This window comes from Salvia hispanica, chromosome 5, assembly GCF_029641045.1.
Source record: "Salvia hispanica isolate PSC_SH4W2 chromosome 5, Shi_PSC_v1, whole genome shotgun sequence".
NCBI classification, from domain to species: Eukaryota; Viridiplantae; Streptophyta; class Magnoliopsida; order Lamiales; family Lamiaceae; genus Salvia; species Salvia hispanica.
Window position 1 is genome coordinate 2,744,092 of NC_142696.1, and position 19,111 is coordinate 2,763,202.

Here is a 19,111-nt window from a genome sequence, read left to right on the forward strand (position 1 = left end):
AATCACCATACCGCTAGACAACACACATTAGTGAAACTAATTTAATAAACATACTAATAATATATTCATCGATCTGTTTTTCATCAGAATGTATATAGGAAGAAAAGCTACACCAGATCATAAATAAAACCCAAGAATCTACAAATAGTATCTTAGCAAAAGAGGTACAATCTCTCAAGTTTCTCACCGTTTATGCATTTCACAATCAGACAAGAAAGAAACTACAGAATCACAACTCAAAATGAGCATGCATTTTCCATAGCAAAACTCTTGAGAGAGACAAAGCTCGGGGCATACACGAATGTAGAGGGGAACGGTGCACGATCCTCTTGAGACACAATGTCGTAGTCAAAAGTTTTCGTTTCAATGGAATAGCAGAATAGCGTGCCATCCTTGCATTCCATCAAGACGTCGCCATTTTCGAAAATTCTGATCGGCCAAACATCAACATCAGGGATGACAAATATCTTTGTCCAACCATGCTCGTATTCCTCCATCAACCAGATTATAATGCACCCATCAGTGGTTGAAATATCAGTTACACAAAGGCAATCCCGCAAAACACAGAGTGACCTACTGGAGTAAACACCTGTACTACTAGGAAGAGGAGGTGCGGGGAAGGTGCTAAAAAGTTCCGTTTCAAGATCAAAGCAACAAATCCATTCACCAGAGCCTCTTCTTGTTTCCTCGACGATCCAATGAAGATTCCCATTCACAAGTACCCCTCCAACATCTTCCCATAACCTGAGCGAGTCACCAAAGGGAACTTTTCTCCACGATCCAGTTCCAACAGTGTATACTTGGCACTCATAATTGCACTCCTCCTCCGATGATTTTTCAACGAAAATCCTGACCACCTTATATTGGCCGGTCATTCTGCTCACTCCAAATCCAAAATTTTCCATGTCAATCTGGACATCTGGGGTGGTTTGTCGTGGACAAGGGAGCATGATATAGTCAGATGTGATCGGATTGCACAGGATAAGATCACCAAAAGCAAAGTCTTTTAGAAAGAACAAACCATTGACTGAACTATGAATCATTTCATCGAAAGGGAGTTCGAAGCTGAAGGTCACGTCCCACTCTTGCTCCTCATCAAGCTCTTCCACAATTTCAACCATTTTGAATGACCGTGGTTGTGTTTCAACTGCAAACCCCGGGACTGATCTCGATATGTGTGCATTCACAAATTCAGGAGTAGCGAGCAGACCGAGCCATGGCTTACAAACACACTTGCACGCCATAACATCTAGAGTGGGGACTCTTGAGAGGATATCTAATACGATTTCTGATGGAAGATATTTGAAGAAATCTTCGCCCATTTTGGAATTACCCGCAATTTTCTTCATCTCAAAGCTCAATAACACCTTCATCATTAAAATTGAATTTAGTATATTTGGTTTGTGGCTGATAACAAATTTGAAACAGAATTACAAATCGATTTTAAGTTATAATTATACATACACAAAAATCTGCAGCAACATAATCTTAAAATCACAGCATCAAAATGCAGGATTACAACAAAATTGAACATAAGCCTAAAACCCTAATTTAACAAGACTGAATTCTTCAAAATCATTAAGGCCTAAAACAAGATCTATAAGAAACAAAACATATGGATGCTATATTCTAACAAAGCCACCAAAAAATGCATCAATTTACAGCGAAATCTTTAACAAGACAGAATTCATCAAAATCATTAAGGCCTGAAAAAGCAAAACAATTTACGGAGAAATCTTAAAAAACAAGGGCATGCAGCTAGAAAACGAGCCAAAATAGAGAGATTGAAAAATGTTGAGTGATGAATAAGAAAGTTCATTTACCTTCCGGTGGAAATGCGGTGGAGACGGCGAATCTTCAGAGTGGCGTCGCTGAGGTCTAAATGTGTTTTGAGATTTGAAATAATAAAAGTGTTAAGAAAGTGATTGTATTTATAAGTGGTTTTTTTTCCAGAGAATCAATAGTGGACCCACTCAAAAACCTGACATGTTTGGTCGGAAGGAAACCTTTTTTAACAACCTGATTCAGAGAAGTTTAGAAATACATAATAAAATTAGAGAGATTAAAATAACCTTGTTCTCAAGGTTGATGACTTGTAGTGTTATATCTAAGACAACAAAGGAAAATGCATTGTTGATGGAATACCGGTTGTAGGAATACGACAAGAAGCATCTGCATTCGAGACTAGATCATCAGGTATGTGCGTCATAGACTCATAGACGCCGATATAGTAAGTTGGAGGAACATCAAGCCACCTGTCACATATTATGTACTCATAATAATAATGACTATTCGCCGGTCTTTTAACTGCAACATTAAATTTAAAGGTTATATTATTTTGACGGACTCGATCGTAATAACTTAGATATCTGATATTACCTACCATATCGCGCGATAGACCAACACGCGTAATTCTTTTCAATTGATGATGTTCATACCTCTACTACACGGTACTATTATATGCTAGCAAAGGATAATATGCCTGGGCGTAGCTCAGTTGGTTCCGAAAGGTTAGATTTGCCCAAATTTAAAAAAGGATAAAATATTAATAGCAACATTCCATATATGATATTTCTTTGCATCACATATGGGTGCAATTAATTTAGTCCTAATCCCCAATCCATTCAACAAAATATAATTTGGTAAATTAGGTATGGCTAATAAATTTTTTTGGCAAAGTACTAAATCATTTTAGGTTATACATATACAAAATTTTGCAGCAATAAAATATTTACTACATTATACTATCAAAATATAGAGAAAAATGAAAGTCCAATCTGGAATTTTGTTCATACAGGGGAGTGCTCAAATCCATAACCCAATTTATGTCAAATATCCATTTTGATCTCATCCCTTTATTTTATCAATCTAACGGCCAAGACACATGCTCCTTTTATTAATAAAACTATTATTTTAATTCAAGAAAGGGTAGATTTGGTATGAGAAATTTAGTTAGTTTCCTTCCATGATTTACGTTATATATGCTTCCTAAATTCAAGGCTACCAAGATTTGATTTTCTTAATTAATTATCTTAATCTAAACCACATCTTTCTACAATAAAATTGTTATTGCATTTATAATTGAAAGCTTAGAAAATTTTATTTTTTAAGATATACTACTTACTTTTTTTAATTTAGCAATTCATACATCAAAGCTGTGACGACTTACATTATTGATAACATAAGTTTACATTATTTAAGATAACAAACTGTAATACATGATGAATACATTATAATGTAACATAATCTGTTAAATAATGTACCATGTTCCACAAATAATGTCAACACAGAAAACAATATCTACATTACATTTGCAATACTAAACACAGTACAAAATCATGCTACACTGTTCATGTTCTCCTAAAATAGAGTACATCATCCCTATTTCGACGACCTTCGTCCCCTACATCTTCTATATTCATCTCTTCAAAGTAATCATCAAAGTTATCTTCATAATCTACTCTTGTCCTCTTCCATCCTCTTCCATCCTGTTCATGTTCTCCTAAAATAGAGTACATCATCCCTATTTCGACGACCTTCGTCCCCTACATCTTCTATATTCATCTCTTCAAAGTAATCATCAAAGTTATCTTCATAATCTACTCTTGTCCTCTTCCATCCTGTTCAAAAGTTAATAATAAAAGTGAGACTATTATCGCATATTGAACAATGTACGTCATATATGTGTTAAAATAAAGACATGCTGAAAATGAATCTGTATTAATGTATCAAACTGGGGTAAATAATGTAAATTATAGACTTAAAAAATGAACACAACAATTCACAATAATGTAGTACAAACATGGCGACTAATGTACGCACCCCGTTTACATTATTGCTATTAATAGTATACATTAGTGTATAAAGACTGCTGTAATGTACTAATTGTGGGTAATAATGTAATGTGCAACACAAACACTTTGCATAACATAACTCATACGCATGATTACAGTGTTGATAAACATGCAATACATTATTATCGGTTGTCTATTGGATAATGTATCGAACGGTGGTTAATAATGAAACAAAGGGCATGCAGAGAATGTCAACACACAACTTAATCCAGGGCGCATCCTAAGTTACATTACTAACAACGATACGATACATTATTTCATGCTTTCTAGTTGATAATGTAACTCATTCTTGTTGATAATGTAACACACGATATTAATTTTGCTCTAAATACATAACTCCCACCAAACAGACAATACACAATTAAACAAAACACCACAACTCATGCCCACCGTCACTTCACAACATCAAAACCATGGACTAGTTCAAACAAATAACCAAAAGCAAACAAACAAACAAAAGCTACCCAAAGTTATATTGAATAATGTAAATTACCTTATTCCTGACAAAAACCAAAGCTTTAACTACAAAATTATTAATTTTCACGAAAATTCTAGAATTCGTAATCAATTTAAATATAAAATTGAACCCTTCAATTCGGGCAATCTATACAATAATGTATACGGGAGTTGGTTGATAGAATCAAGTGTGTATATTACCTTAAAATTGCCGTACTGTGCAATCCTGAAATGTAGATTTCTGGGCAACGACAGTCGCAGAAGTCAATTGATATTGCCGCCGCCGTGTTTAGAGGATTGCTACACTTTGCCGGTCGTCGAAAGGTTTTTTTTCCGATTTCAATGACCGAATGCCGCCTCCAGATTTTCAGAAGACGAAGAGTCGACGGAACTAGGGTTGAAAATCGAGAGAGAATGTTGAAATTAGGTTTTCTTCGATTGTGAAAAATGTGATACAGAAATCAGGAGAGAGAGTGGTATGTGGAATGTTGATTGATATGAACGTGTAAATTAAATGGCGAAAATGTCTCTCCTTCCGTTATTAAACTGAATTATGATTATGATGTTCCAATTTTACCCTCATAATGTAGCCAGAGCCTCTTAATAATGTAACACGGAGTATGACCTGTAGAATACATCTCATCCGCCCATAATCTTGATCTAAAGGTTATTATTAAATTTGAACTTAACACTAAGGAGCCATTAGGACCATAGTGTACCCTACATTCGAATTATACTCATTGGGCCAGACCAACACTTATTCATGTAATGCCCATTTATTAGGATCAAGTCATACTACTAAATTCAAGTTTTCTTAAAATTTATACTAAGTATATATTAAATAAAAATAAAAATAATTGAAAAAACATGTAGAATATGTGTATTTATAGATGAAAATACAAAATAAATAAAATTGGTCGAGCACGTCGGTTGGTCTCAGTTGGGCCAAATCCAAAATTTTTGCGAATAACAAATTTTGATCGACTAGCTTAATTGAGAAAATTATCAATATTACTAATTGTACAATCAAAATTTAAATAATTAACAAAACAAGCAAACTAAATTTATCTCAATTTTCCTTTTTCTCATCTGATACCTTATGCTGACTTGGGACATTTAATGATAGATGATGGGATAATACAGTATCCAAATTTGTATTGATTTAATGTGAAATAAGATTTTTGTAGCATCTAAATATTTCGAACTGTGATAAATTTTAGTAATAAATAACTAATTTTCGCCTATATAATGAATCCAATAGTGTGAATTATTTAATCATCCCACCCTATCTAATTTTAACATGTTGAAGATTTATTTTGTTGTTTTTGTAATAGCAAACATTTTTCAGCCATTTGATGTTCATGGTTGCATCTTCCGTACTAAGAAGCGCAACGTTCATGTCTTAAATCTTCTCCCGAAAAATTCCCTTCCTCTGACGGTGCATTGTGCATCTCACGATGACGATTTTTGTGATTCAAATTAAATTACTCCACAATTAAATAATCCATCTTCATATTTCTCACTCTTTTATCATTTTCTCATCTATAACCGTCCAAAGGAAAAATGCAGTTGTATGCAATATCTCAATTAACGCCCAATGAAGATTTCCATTAAAGAGTACACCCCCTTTAAGGTCATCGAAAAACCTTAGTGGGCCCGGAGGGAAGTTTTCTCCACGTGTCAATCCCAACGGTGCATACTTGGCACTCATATTGGCACGATGGTAATGGATTCATTTTGTACTCGTCAACGAAGTGGTTTTCTTATGAAAACCCTAACCACCTTTGATAGGCAGTCGTTCCGCTCACACTAAATCCAAAATTCCTAACTGCAAGTTGATCTTTTAAGGTAGTTTGCCGAGGAGAAGGGAGCATGATATAGTTACGTGTGACTGGATTGCACAAGATAAGATCATCATGATTGATGCCACGTAGAAAGATCAAACCATTAGTTGAATGATGGATTGACTCATCAAAGGGGAGTTCGAAGTTGAACACTACGTCCTCATCAAAATTGCAGCATCCGCATTCGAACATGATCGGTTAAATTTAAAGATAGTACCATGATAAACTCGATCATAATAACTTAGATTAGGGATGGCAATTTTTGATCCGACACTAATCCGCACGAAGACGAAGTTAACCCGACACGAACCGCACATTTAGAATTTGGGTCCTTATAAGGTCGACCCAGTAAGAACCCGAAAATTTTGGGTTGGGTTAGGTCGGATTTGGGTCGGGTTGGATTATCCGTTAAGAAAAAAAAATTATTTTAATTATTTTTATTAATTAAAATAATATATTAAATTTTAATTTTAATTATTTTTATTAATTAAAAAATATTTTATTTTAATTTTATTAATAAAAATATGATTAATACTATTATTAATTATTTTTTTATGATAAAAAAATATTACTGCATACTTAAATTTTTTTTAAAAATAATTATTTAAATTATTTTAACTTTTTATTTAGGTTCAATTTTAATATACTTCAATTTTATTATTTGGACTAAAAAATTATTTAAACTAATTATTTTAATTTTGTAATATCTTATTTTACCGTGTAATATCAAATTTTAATTATATAATATCATATGTCGATTGTTATCGTATAGCGTTGAACTATATTGTAATTTACTATCATTAAAAGATGACCGATATTTTTTTGGATGACACGAAATCCGCACGAATCCAACACGAATCTGTTGGGTTGTACCTGATAAGAACCAGGATGATTTCGGGTTAGGTTGGGTTGGGACCCGATATGGTTGGGTCGATATTGGGTTGACCCGATAGCGACCCAATCCGCACGATTTGCTAGCTCTAACTTAGATGTACGACATTAATTACCATATCGCTAGACAACATACATTAGCGCAACTAATTTAATAAACATACTAATAATTTATTCATCAATTTGTTTTTCATCAGAATATAGCAAGAAAATTAAAGCGACACCAGATCATAAATAAAACCAAGAAGCTACAAATAATATATTAGTATAAGAGGTACACTCTCTCAAGTTCCTCTCCATTTATGCATTTCACAATCAGACATGAAAGAAACTACAAAGTCAAAACTCAAAATGACCATGCATTCTCCATAGCAAAACTCTTGAGAGAGACAAAGCTCGGGGCATACACGAATGTAGAGGGGAACGGTGCACGATACTCTTGAGACACAATGTCGTAGTCAAAAGTTTTTGTTTTATTGGAATAGCAGAATAGCGTGCCATCCTCGCATTCCATCAAGACGTCGCCATTTTCGAAAATTCTAATCGGCCAAACTTCAACAATAGGAAGCCTATCAACATCAGGGATGACAAATATCTTTGTCCAACCGTGCTCATTTTCCTCCATCAACCAGATTATAATGCACCCATCAGTGTTTGAAATATCGCTTACACAAAGGCAATCACGCAAAACACACAGTGACCTACCTGTACTACTAGAAAGAGGAGGTGCAGGGAAGTTGCTAAAAAGTTCCGTTTCAAGATCAAAGCAACAAATCCATTCACCAGAGCCTCTTCTTGTTTCCTTGGCGGTCCAATGAAGATTCCCATTCACAAGTACCCCTCCAACATCGTCACATAACCTGAGCGAGTCACCAAAGGGAACTTTTCTCCACGATCCAGTTCCAACCGTGTATACTTGGCACCCATATTTGCACTCCTCCTCCAATGATTTTTCACCGAAAATCCTAACCACCTTATATTTTCTGGTCATTCTACTCACTCCAAATCCAAAATTCTCGATGTTAATCTTGACATTTAGGGTGGTTTGTCGTGGACAAGGGAGCATGATATAGTCACGTGTGATCGGATTGCACAGGATAAGATCACCAAAAGCAAATTCTTTTAGAAAGAACAAACTATTGACTGAACTACGAATTATTTCATCAAAAAATTATGTAGTGTGTGCGGTACAAGGAATTGGAATTAGAATTCTACGGAATTGAATTTGAAAGATTTGAATTATAATTCAATTCCAAATCTTTTGTTCGGTAAAATGATAATTGATGAGAAATTGAATACAAAAAAAATATGTAGTATGTGTATGTGTGTGTGTGTCTGTGATGGTATGTGTTATGTGTGTGGGCAGGTGTGTGTGTGGGCGATGCGTGTATGTGTGGGGGCTGCTGTGTATATGTGCAGGAATGTGTAGGTGTGTATCGTTTGTGTGTGTATTTGCAGGTGTGTGTGTGTGTGTGTGTGACTGTGTGTGCAGTGTGTGTGTGTGTGTGTGTGTGCAGGTGTAAGTGTGTGTGGTGTGTGTGTATGTGTGAGTGTGTGTGTGTGTGTATGTGCAGGTGTGTGTGTGTGTGTCTGTGTGTGTGTTTGTGTGTGTGTGTGTGCAGGGGTGTGTGTGTGCAGGTGTGAGTGTGTGTGTGTGTGTGTGCAGGTGTGAGTGTGTGTGTGTGTGTGTGCAGGTGTGAGTGTGTGTGTGTGTGTCTGTGCAGGTGTGTGTGTGTGTGCGCGCAGGGGTGTGTGTGTATGTGCAGGGGTGTGTGTGTATGTAGCAGTGTGAAAGTGCAATTTTATTACTAATTGAAATTCCAATTGTCTACTCCTCATTTGGAATTCAAATTGTGGATTTGAGCGGAATTGAAATTGTAATTCAATTCCAAATCCAAATATTTTGTGGTACCGAACATTGGATTTGGAATTAGAAGCTCCAATTCCAATTCCGCATGTTCAATTCCGTAATACCAACGGAGCCTAACACATTCCACAAGATTGAATTCATCAAAATCATTATGGCCTAAAACAAGATCTACCAGAAGCAAAATGAATGGATACTATAATCTTACAACAATGCGAAAAATTGATAAATTAAGCATCAATTTACTGCCAAATAAGTTAGCACAATATTTTATTCTTAGTATCGGTCGGGCTGACCTGAGAAAAAACAAGCCCAATCCGGAATTTTGTTCACACATTCGAATTATACTCATTGGACCGGACCAACACTTCATGTGAAGCCCATTTATTAGGATCAAATCATACTACAAAATTCAATTTTTCTTAAAATTTATACTAAGTATACACTCCTATTAAATAAAAAAATAAAAATAATGGAAGAACAAAATTTAGAATATGTGTATTTATAGATGAAAATATTAAATAAATAAAATTGGTCGAGCACGTCGGTTGGTCTCAATTGGGCCAAATCCAAAATTTGCGAATAACAAATTTTGATCGACTAGCTTAATTGAGAAAACTATCAATATTATTAATTGTACAATCAAAATTTAAATATTTAACAAAACAAGCAAACTAAATTTATCTCAAGTTTCCTTTTTTTCTCATCTGATACCTTATGCTGAGTTGGGACATTTAATGATAGATGATGTGATAATACAGTATCCAAGTTTCTATTGAATTAATGAAAATAAGATTTTTTTAGCATCTAAATATTTCAAATTGTGATAAATTTTAGTAATAAATAACTCATTTTCGCCTATATAATGAATCCAATAGGGTGAATTATTATTGAATCATCTCACCCTATCTGAATTTGAACATGTTGAAGATTTATTAACTGTGAAGTATCGGTCGAGCTTCGCAAGCCAACTAAGAGCATCCGTGTCGTAAAAATGAAAGTTTAAGGCATTATTGATGAAATATAGTTGTAGGAATAAGACCGGAGGCATCTGAAGCTCAATGCCCGCATAGAACAAGTTCAAAACAACCGTGAATTCTTTCATCAAGAGCCGAATCCAACGAGCAGACATGAGCAATAGGCTTCGCCACTGCCTTCTCCAAACTATTGACACGCAAGAGTATGGTACGAAGGAACGTGTCAATCCCTAAACGATGGTAATGGATTCTTTTTGTACTCGTCAATGAAGTGGTTTTATGATGAAAACCCTAACCACCTTATATAGGCCGTTGTTCCGTTCACACTAAATCCAAAATTCTCAATTGCAAGTTGATCTTTTAAGGTAGTTTGTCGAGGAGAAGAGAGCTTGATATAGTCACGTGTGACTGGATTGCAAAGTTTAAGACCACCATGATTGGCGCCACGTAGAAAGATAAAACCATTAGCTACATCAAAGGGGAGTTAGAAGTCGAACGCTACATTCTCATCAGAATTGCAGCATCCGCATTCAAACATGAACGGTTAAATTTAAAGATTATACCATGATAAACTCAATCATAATAACTTAAATATCCGACATTAATCACCATATTGCTAGACAACACACACTAATTTAATAAACATACTAATAATACTATATTCATCAATCTGTTTTTCATCAGAATATAGCAAGAAAATTAAAGCTACACCAGATCATAAATAAAACCCAAGAAGTTACAAATAATATCTTAGCAAAAGAGGTACAATCTCTCAAGTTCCTCTCCGTTTATGCATTTCACAATCAGACATGAAAGAAACTACAAAGTCACAACTCAGAACGAGCTTACATTCTCCATCGCAAAACTCTTGAGAGAGACAAAGCTCGGGGCATACACGATTGTAGAGGGGAAAATTAGACGATCCTCTCGAGACACAATGCCGTAGTCAAAAGTTTTCGTCTTATTGGAATAGCAGAATAGCGTGCCATTCTCCCATTGCATCAAGACGTCGCCATTTTCGAAAATTATAATCGGCCAAACATCAACTAATCCAAAAAGCCGTTCCTCTCTCTCAGGAAGCCTATCAACATCAGGGATGACAAATATCTTTGTCCAACTCTGCTCATCTTCCATCAACCAGATTATAATGCGCCCATTGGTGGTTGAAATATCGCTTACACAAAGGCAATCCCACAAAACACAGAGTGACCTACTCGAGTAAAAACCTGAACTACTAGGAAGAGGAGGTGTTGGGAAGGTGCGAAAAAGCTCTGCTTCAATATCAAAGCAACAAATCCATACACCAGAGCCTCTTCTTGTTTCCTTGACGGTCCAATGAAGATTCCCATTCACAAGCACCCCTCCAACATCGTCACATAACCTGAGGGAGTCACTAAAGGGAACTTTTCTCCACGATCCAGTTCCAACAGTGTATACTTGGCACTCATATTCGTACTCCTCTGCTGGTTTTTCACCGAAAATCCTAACCACCTTATATTGGCCGGTCATTCTGCTCACCCAGAATCCAAAATTCTCCATGTCAATCTCAACTTTTAGGGAGGTTCGTCGCGGAGAAGGGAGCTTGATATAGTCACGTGTGATCGGATTGCACAGGATTAGATCACCACGAGCAAAGTCTTTTAGAAAGATCAAACCATTAGTTGAACTATGTATTTCATCAAAAGGGAGCTTGAAGTTGAAGGTCACGTCCCAACGATGCTCCTCATCCACAAATTCAACCATTTTGTATGACTGTGCGCGTGTTTCAACTGCAATCCCCGGGACTGATCTCGACATGTGTGAATTCACAAATTCCGGAGAAGCGAGCAGACCGAGCCAAGGCTTACAAACACACTTGCACGCCATAGCTTCTCGAGTCGGGACTCTTGAGAGGATATCTAATACGATTTCTGATGGAAGATATTTGAAGAAATTTTCGCCCATTTTGGAATTACCCGCAGTTTTCATCATCTCTCAGCTTAATAACACCTTCATCATTAACAAAAATATTAATCTTAAACTCCTATTGCTATAAAATTGAATTTAGTAAATTTGGTTTGGCTGTTAAAAAATTTGAAACAAATTACAAATCGGTTTTAAGTTATAATTATATATACACAAAAATCTGCAGCAACATAATCTTAATATCGCAGCATCAAAATGCAGGATTACAACAAAATTGAATATAAGCCTAAAACCCTAATTTAACAAAACTGAATTCATCAAAATCATTAAGGCCTAAAACAAGATCTACAGGAAGGAAAACATATGGATGCTATATTCTAACAACGCCGCCAAAAAAAGCATCAATTTACGGAGAAGTCTCAAAAACAATGGCATGCTGCTAGAAATCGAGCTAAAATAGAGAGATTGAAAAATGTAGAGTGATGAATAAGAAAGTTCATTTACCTTCCGATGGAAATGCGGTGGAGACGGCGGATCTTCAGAGTGGCGCCGCTGAGGTCGAAATGAGTTTTGAGATTTGAAACATTAAATGAGTCTGACGATGTTAAGAAAGTGATTGTATTTATAAGTGGTTTTTTTTTTCAGAGAATACACAGTGGACCCACTCAAACCCTGACATGTTTGGTCGGAAGGAAACATTTTTTAACAACCTAATTAAGAGAAGTTTAGAAATACATAATAAAATTAGAGAGATTAAAATAACCTTGAGGCAAGGTTGATGACTTTAGTGTTTTTGGAGGACGGTGACGAGTAGGGTTATACCTAAGACATCAACGGAAATACTTTCCTGCAACCAAATGCTACTTGTACTCGTCATGTGGATCGTATGAATCCAGTAGCGTTTTTATCTCACGAGAGCGAAGGGTATCATTGTTTGAGAGTTTGAATCCACATAGGGTTTGGACCAAATAAGGCAATTATGGTGAAATCCATATTATTGATCATGAAGTATTTGTGGGCCCTCACAAGCCAATCAAGGGAATTTGTATCGTCGAACAAAGAAAAATGCATTGTTGATGGAATACCGGTTGTGGGAATACGACAGGAAGCATCTGCATTCGAGACTAGATTAGCAGGTATGTGCGTCATAGACTATTCAATGTCGGTGTAGTCTCCTCAAGTTGGAGGAAGATCAAGCCAACACACGTAATTATTTTCAATTGATGGTGTTCATACTTCTACTACACGGTACTATTATATGTTAGCAAAGGATAATGCCAGGGTGTAGCTCAGTTGGTTCCGGAAGGTTAGATTTGCCCCAATTTAAACAAAGCATAAAAATATTAATAGTAACATTCCATATATGATAATTTCTTTGCATCACATATGGGTGTAATTAATCTAGTCCTAATCCCCAGTCCATTCCACAAAATATAATTTGTTAAAACTGGTATGGCTAATAACAATTTTTGCAAAGTACTAAATCATTTTAGATTTATACATATACAAAATTTTGCAGCAATAAATTATTTACTACATTATACTTTCAAAATATAGAAACACAAATCCTAACATTATACTATCAAAATATAGAAACACAAATCCTAATGACATTACAAAATCGAATATAAGCCTAAAACCCTAACGCATTCCAAAAGACTGAATTCATCAAAATCATTACTCCCTCCGTCCCAGATAATTCGGGACACTTTGACCCGGCACGAGTTTTAAGAAATCTAATGGAATGTGAGTAGGAATGAGTTAGTGGAATATGAGGTCCACTACTAAAAATGGTAAAAGTGAAGTGGGACAAATTATGTAGGACGGCCCGAAATGGAATACTGAGTCGAATTATCTGGGACGGAGGGAGTATGTCCTAAAACAAGATCTACAAGAAGCAAAATGCATGGATACTATAGTCTTACGACAGTGCGAAAAAAAATGATAAAATAAGCATCAATTTACTGCGAAATAAGTTAGCACAGTATTTTATTCTTGAGTATCGGTCAGGCTGACACGAGAAAGAAGCAAGCCAGATCCGGAATTTTGTTGGGCCATGACGGCTTAATTATACTCATTGGGCCGGACCAGCACTTATTCATGTAAAGCCCATTTATTAGGATCAAGGCATACTACTAAATTCAAATTTCCTTAAAATTTATACTATATATTAAATAAAAAATAAAAATAATTGACAAACAAAATGTAGAGTATGTGTATTTATACATGAAAATATAAAATAAATAAAATTGGTCGAGCACGTCGGTTGGTCTCAGTTGGGCCAAATCCAAAATTTGCGAATAACAAATTTTGATCGACTAGCTTAATTGAGAAAACTATCAATATTATTAATTGTACAATCAAAATTTAAATAATTAACAAAACAAGCAAACTAAATTTATCTCAAGTTTCCTTTTTTCTCATCTGATACCTTGCTGAGTTGGGACATTTAATGATAGATGATGGGATAATACAGTATCCAAATTTGTATTGAATTAATGTAAATAAGATTTTTTAGCATCTAAATATTTCAAATTGTGATAAATTTTAGTAATAAATTAATAACTCATTTTCGCCTATATAAGAATCCAATAGGGTGAATTATTATTGAATCATCTCACCCTATCTGAATTTGAACATGTTGAAGATTTATTTAGTTGTGTTTGTAATAGCAAACATTTGGCAGCCATTTGATGTTCATGGTTGCATCTTCAACGTTCATGTCTTAAATCTTCTCCCGAAACATTCCCTACCTCTGACGGTGCATTGTGCATCTCACGATGACGATTTTTGTGATTCAAATTAAATTACTCCACAATTAAATAATCCATCTTCATAATTTCTCACTCTTTTATCTTTTTGCTCATCTATAACGGTCCAAAGGAAAAATGCAGTTGTATGCAATATCTCAATTAACGTCCAATGAAGATTTCCATTAAAGAGTATACCCCCTTTAAGGTCGTCGAAAAATCTTAGTGGGCCCAGAGGGAACTTTTCTCCACGTGTCAATCCCAACGGTGCATGCTTGGCACTCATATTGGCACGATGGTAATGGATTTTTTTGTACTCGTCAATGAAGTTGTTTTTACCCTAACCACCTTATATTGGCCGGTCGTTCCGCTGACACCAAATCCAAAATTCTCAACTGCAAGCTAATCTTTTGAGGTAATTTGTGGAGGAGAAAGGATCTTGATATAGTCACGTGTGACTGGATTGCAAAGGATAAGATCACCATGATTGACGCCACGTAGAAAGATAAAACCATTCGCTGAATTACGGATTGACTCACCAAAGGGGAGTTCGAAGTTGAACGCTACATCCTCATCAGAATTGCAGCATCCGCATTCGAACATGAACGGTTAAATTTAAAGATTGTATCATGATAAACTCGATCGTAACAACTTAGATATCCGACATTAATCACCATATCTCTAGACTAGACAATACACATTAGTGAAACTAATGTAATAAACATACTAATAATATATTCGTCGATCAGTTTTTCATCAGAATGTATATAGCAAGAAAAGCTACACCAGATCATAAATAAAACCCAAGAAGTTACAAATAATATCTTAGCAAAGTTCCTCACCCGTTTATGCATTTTACAATCAGACTAGAAAGAAACTACAAAGTCACAACTCAAAATGAGCATGCATTCTCCATAGCAAAACTCTTGAGAGAGACAAAGCTCGGGGCATACACGAATGTAGAGGGGAACGGTGCACGATCCTCTTGAGACACAATGTCGTAGTCAAAAGTTTTCGTTTCAATGGAATAGCAGAATAGCGTGCCATCCTTGCATTCCATCAAGACGTCGCCATTTTCGAAAATTCTAATCGGCCAAACATCAACATCAGGAAGCCTATCAACATCAGGGATGACAAATATCTTTGTCCAACTGTGCTCGTATTCCTCCATCAACCAGATTATAATGCACCCATCAGTGGTTGAAATATCGGTTACACAAAGGCAATCCCGCAAAACACAGAGTGACCTACTGGAGTAAACACCTGTACTACTAGGAAGAGGAGGTGCGGGGAAGGTGCTAAAAAGTTCCGTTTCAAGATCAAAGCAACAAATCCATTCACCAGAGCCTCTTCTTGTTTCCTCGACGGTCCAATGAAGATTCCCATTCACAAGTACCCCTCCAACATCTTCACATAACCTGAGCGAGTCACCAAAGGGAACTTTTCTCCACGATCCAGTTCCAACAGTGTATACTTGGCACTCATAATTGCACTCCTCCTCCGATGATTTTTCAACGAAAATCCTGACCACCTTATATTGGCCGGTCATTCTGCTCACTCCAAATCCAAAATTCTCCATGTCAATCTGGACATCTGGGGTGGTTTGTCGTGGACAAGGGAGCATGATATAGTCAGATGTGATCGGATTGCACAGGATAAGATCACCAAAAGCAAAGTCTTTTAGAAAGAACAAACCATTGACTGAACTGTGAATCATTTCATCGAAAGGGAGTTCGAAGCTGAAGGTCACGTCCCACTCTTGCTCCTCATCAAGCTCTTCCACAATTTCAACCATTTTGAATGACCGTGGTTGTGTTTCAACTGCAAACCCCGGGACTGATCTCGATATGTGTGCATTCACAAATTCAGGAGTAGCGAGCAGACCGAGCCATGGCTTACAAACACACTTGCACGCCATAACATCTAGAGTGGGGACTCTTGAGAGGATATCTAATACGACTTCTGATGGAAGATATTTGAAGAAATCTTCACCCATTTTGGAATTACCCGCAATTTTCTTCATCTCAAAGCTCAATAACACCTTCATCATTAAAATTGAATTTAGTATATTTGGTTTGTGGCTGATAACAAATTTGAAACAGAATTACAAATCGATTTTAATTTATAATTATATATACACAAAAATCTCCAGCATCAAAATGCAGGATTACAACAAAATTGAATATAAGCTTAAAACCCTAATTTAACAAGACTGAATTCATCAAAATCATTAAGGCCTAAAACAAGATCTACAAGAAGCAAAACATATGGATGCTATATTCTAACAACGCCACCAAAAAAACATCTATTTACAGCGAAAACTTTAACAAGACAGAATTCATCAAAAATCAATAAGGCCTAAAAAAGCAAAACAATTTACAGCGAAATCTAAAAAAACAAGGGCATGTAGCTAGAAAACGAGCTAAAATAGAGAGATTGAAAAAATGTTGAGTGATGAATAAGAAAGTTCATTTACCTTCCGGTGGAAATGCGGTGGAGACGGCGAATCTTCAAGTGGCGCCGCAGAGGTCTAAATATGGTTTGAGATTTGCAATAATAAATGTTTCTGACGATGTTAAGAAAGTGATTTTATATATAAGTGTTTTTCTTTTCAGAGAATCCATAGTGGACCCACTCAAATGTCAAACCCTTCACATGTTTGGTCCGAAAGAAACATTTTTTACCAACTTAATTAAGAGAAGTTTAGAAATACTATAATAAAATTAGAGAGATTAAAATAACCTTGTCCTCAAGGTTGATGACTTGTAGTGTTTTTGGAGGACCGTGACAAGTAGGGTTATATCTAAGACTGTAATGGAAATACTTTTCCTGCAACCAAATGCAACTTGTACTCGTCATATGTGATCGTACGAATCCGGTAGCGATTTTATCTCACGAGAGCGAAGGGTATCATTGTTTGAGAGTTTGAATCTACATAAGGTTTGGACCAAATAAGGCATGATGGTGAAATCCACATTATAGATCATGAAGTATATGTAGGCCCTCACAAGCATTGTTGATGGAATACCGGTTGTGGGAATACGACAGGAAGCATCTGCATTCGTTCGAGACTAGATCACCAGGTATGTGCGTTATAGACTCTTAGATGTCGGTGTAGTCTCCTCAAGTTGGAGGAAGATCAAGCCAACACACGTAATTATTTTCAATTGATGATGTTCATACTTCTACTACACGGTACTATTACATGTTAGCAAAGGATAATGCCAGGGTGTAGCTCAGTTGGTTCCGGAAGGTTAGATTTGCCCCACTGTAAACAAAGGATAAAATATTAATAGTAACATTCCATATATGATATTTCTTTGCATCACATATGAGTGTAATTAATTTAGTCCTAATCCCAAATCCATTCCACAAAATATAATTTGGTAAATTAAGAATGGCTAATAACAATTTTTGCAAAGTACTAAATCATTTTAGGTTATACATATACAAAATTTTGTAGCAATAAAATATTTACTATACATTGTACTATCAAAATATAGAAACACGAATCCTAATGATACTATTACAAAATCGAATATAAGCCTAAAACCCTAACGCATTCCACAAGATTAAATTCATCAAAATCATTATGGCCTAAAAAAAGATCTACAAAAAGCAAAATGCGTGGATACTATAATCTTACAAGTTACAACAATGCGAAAAAATGATAAAATAAACATCAATTTACTGCGAAATATTTTATTCTGAGTATCGGTCGGGCTGACCCGATAAAAAAGAAAGTCCAATCCAGAATTTTGTTCACACATTCGATTTCATGTTGGGCCATGGCGGCTCAATTATACTAATTGGGCCGGACCAATACTTATTCACGTAAAGTCCATTTAGTAGGATCAAGGCATACTGATAAATTCAATTTTTCTTAAAATTTATACTATAGTATTAAATAAAAAATAAAAATAATTGAAAAACAAAATGTGGAATACATGTATTTATAGATGAAAATATAAAATAAATAAAATTGGTCGAGAACATCGCGTCGGTTGGTCTAAGTTGGGCCGAATCCAAAATTTGCGAATAACAAATTTTGATCGACTAGCTTAATTGACAAAACTATCAATATTATTAATTGTACAATCAAAATTTAAATAATTAACAAAACAAGCAAACTAAATTTATCTCAAAATTTTCCTTTTTTCTCATCTGATACCTTATGCTGAGTTGGGACATTTAATGATAAGATGATGGGAGTAATACAATATCCAGATTTGTATTGAATTAATGTGAAATTAGATTTTTTAGCATCTAAATATTTCGAATTGTGATAAATTTTAGTTATAAATAACTAATTTTCGCCTATATAATGAAGCCAATAGGGTGAATTATTGAATCATTTCACCCTATCTAAATTTGAACATGTTGAAGATATATTTTGTTGTGTTTGTAATAGCAAACATTTTGCAGCCATTTGATGTTCATGGTTGCATCTTCCGTACTAAGAAGCGCAACATTCATGTCTTAAATCTTCTCCCGAAAAATTCCCTTCCTCTGACGGTGCATTGTGCATCTCACGATGACGATTTTGGCTTTCATAATATTACTGAAG

At 35.4% G+C, this 19,111-nt stretch overlaps 4 protein-coding genes across 4 annotated transcripts; all 4 read right to left on the reverse strand.

The window, feature by feature from the left end:
- Positions 1-236: 236 nt before the first annotated feature.
- On the reverse strand, positions 237-1,325 carry LOC125190027 (F-box protein At3g07870-like). The gene has a single exon (XM_048087228.2). It carries the CDS (start codon positions 1,320-1,322, stop codon positions 237-239), a length of 1,086 nt encoding a protein of 361 aa, XP_047943185.1. The 5' UTR covers positions 1,323-1,325.
- Positions 1,326-7,391: 6,066 nt separating this feature from the next.
- LOC125190026 (F-box protein At3g19890-like) lies at positions 7,392-8,036 on the reverse strand. Its single transcript, XM_048087227.2, has one exon. It carries the CDS (start codon positions 8,034-8,036, stop codon positions 7,392-7,394), a length of 645 nt encoding a protein of 214 aa, XP_047943184.2.
- Positions 8,037-10,723: 2,687 nt separating this feature from the next.
- Positions 10,724-11,857, reverse strand: LOC125190025 (F-box protein At3g07870-like). Its single transcript, XM_048087226.2, has one exon. The coding sequence runs from the start codon at positions 11,855-11,857 to the stop codon at positions 10,724-10,726; it is 1,134 nt and encodes a 377-aa protein (XP_047943183.2).
- A 3,486-nt stretch (positions 11,858-15,343) lies between these two features.
- Positions 15,344-16,543, reverse strand: LOC125190024 (F-box protein At3g07870-like). Its single transcript, XM_048087224.2, has one exon. It carries the CDS (start codon positions 16,538-16,540, stop codon positions 15,437-15,439), a length of 1,104 nt encoding a protein of 367 aa, XP_047943181.1. The 5' UTR covers positions 16,541-16,543; the 3' UTR covers positions 15,344-15,436.
- Between the last annotated feature and the right edge of the window lie 2,568 nt (positions 16,544-19,111).

Excerpts from the sequence above, each read along its gene's own strand:
- LOC125190027 (XM_048087228.2), bottom strand. The coding sequence starts at position 1,322 with ATGGGCGAAGATTTCTTCAAATATCTTCCATCAGAAATCGTATTAGAT.
- LOC125190026 (XM_048087227.2), bottom strand. The coding sequence starts at position 8,036 with ATGACCAGAAAATATAAGGTGGTTAGGATTTTCGGTGAAAAATCATTG.
- LOC125190025 (XM_048087226.2), bottom strand. The coding sequence starts at position 11,857 with ATGAAAACTGCGGGTAATTCCAAAATGGGCGAAAATTTCTTCAAATAT.
- LOC125190024 (XM_048087224.2), bottom strand. The coding sequence starts at position 16,540 with ATGGGTGAAGATTTCTTCAAATATCTTCCATCAGAAGTCGTATTAGAT.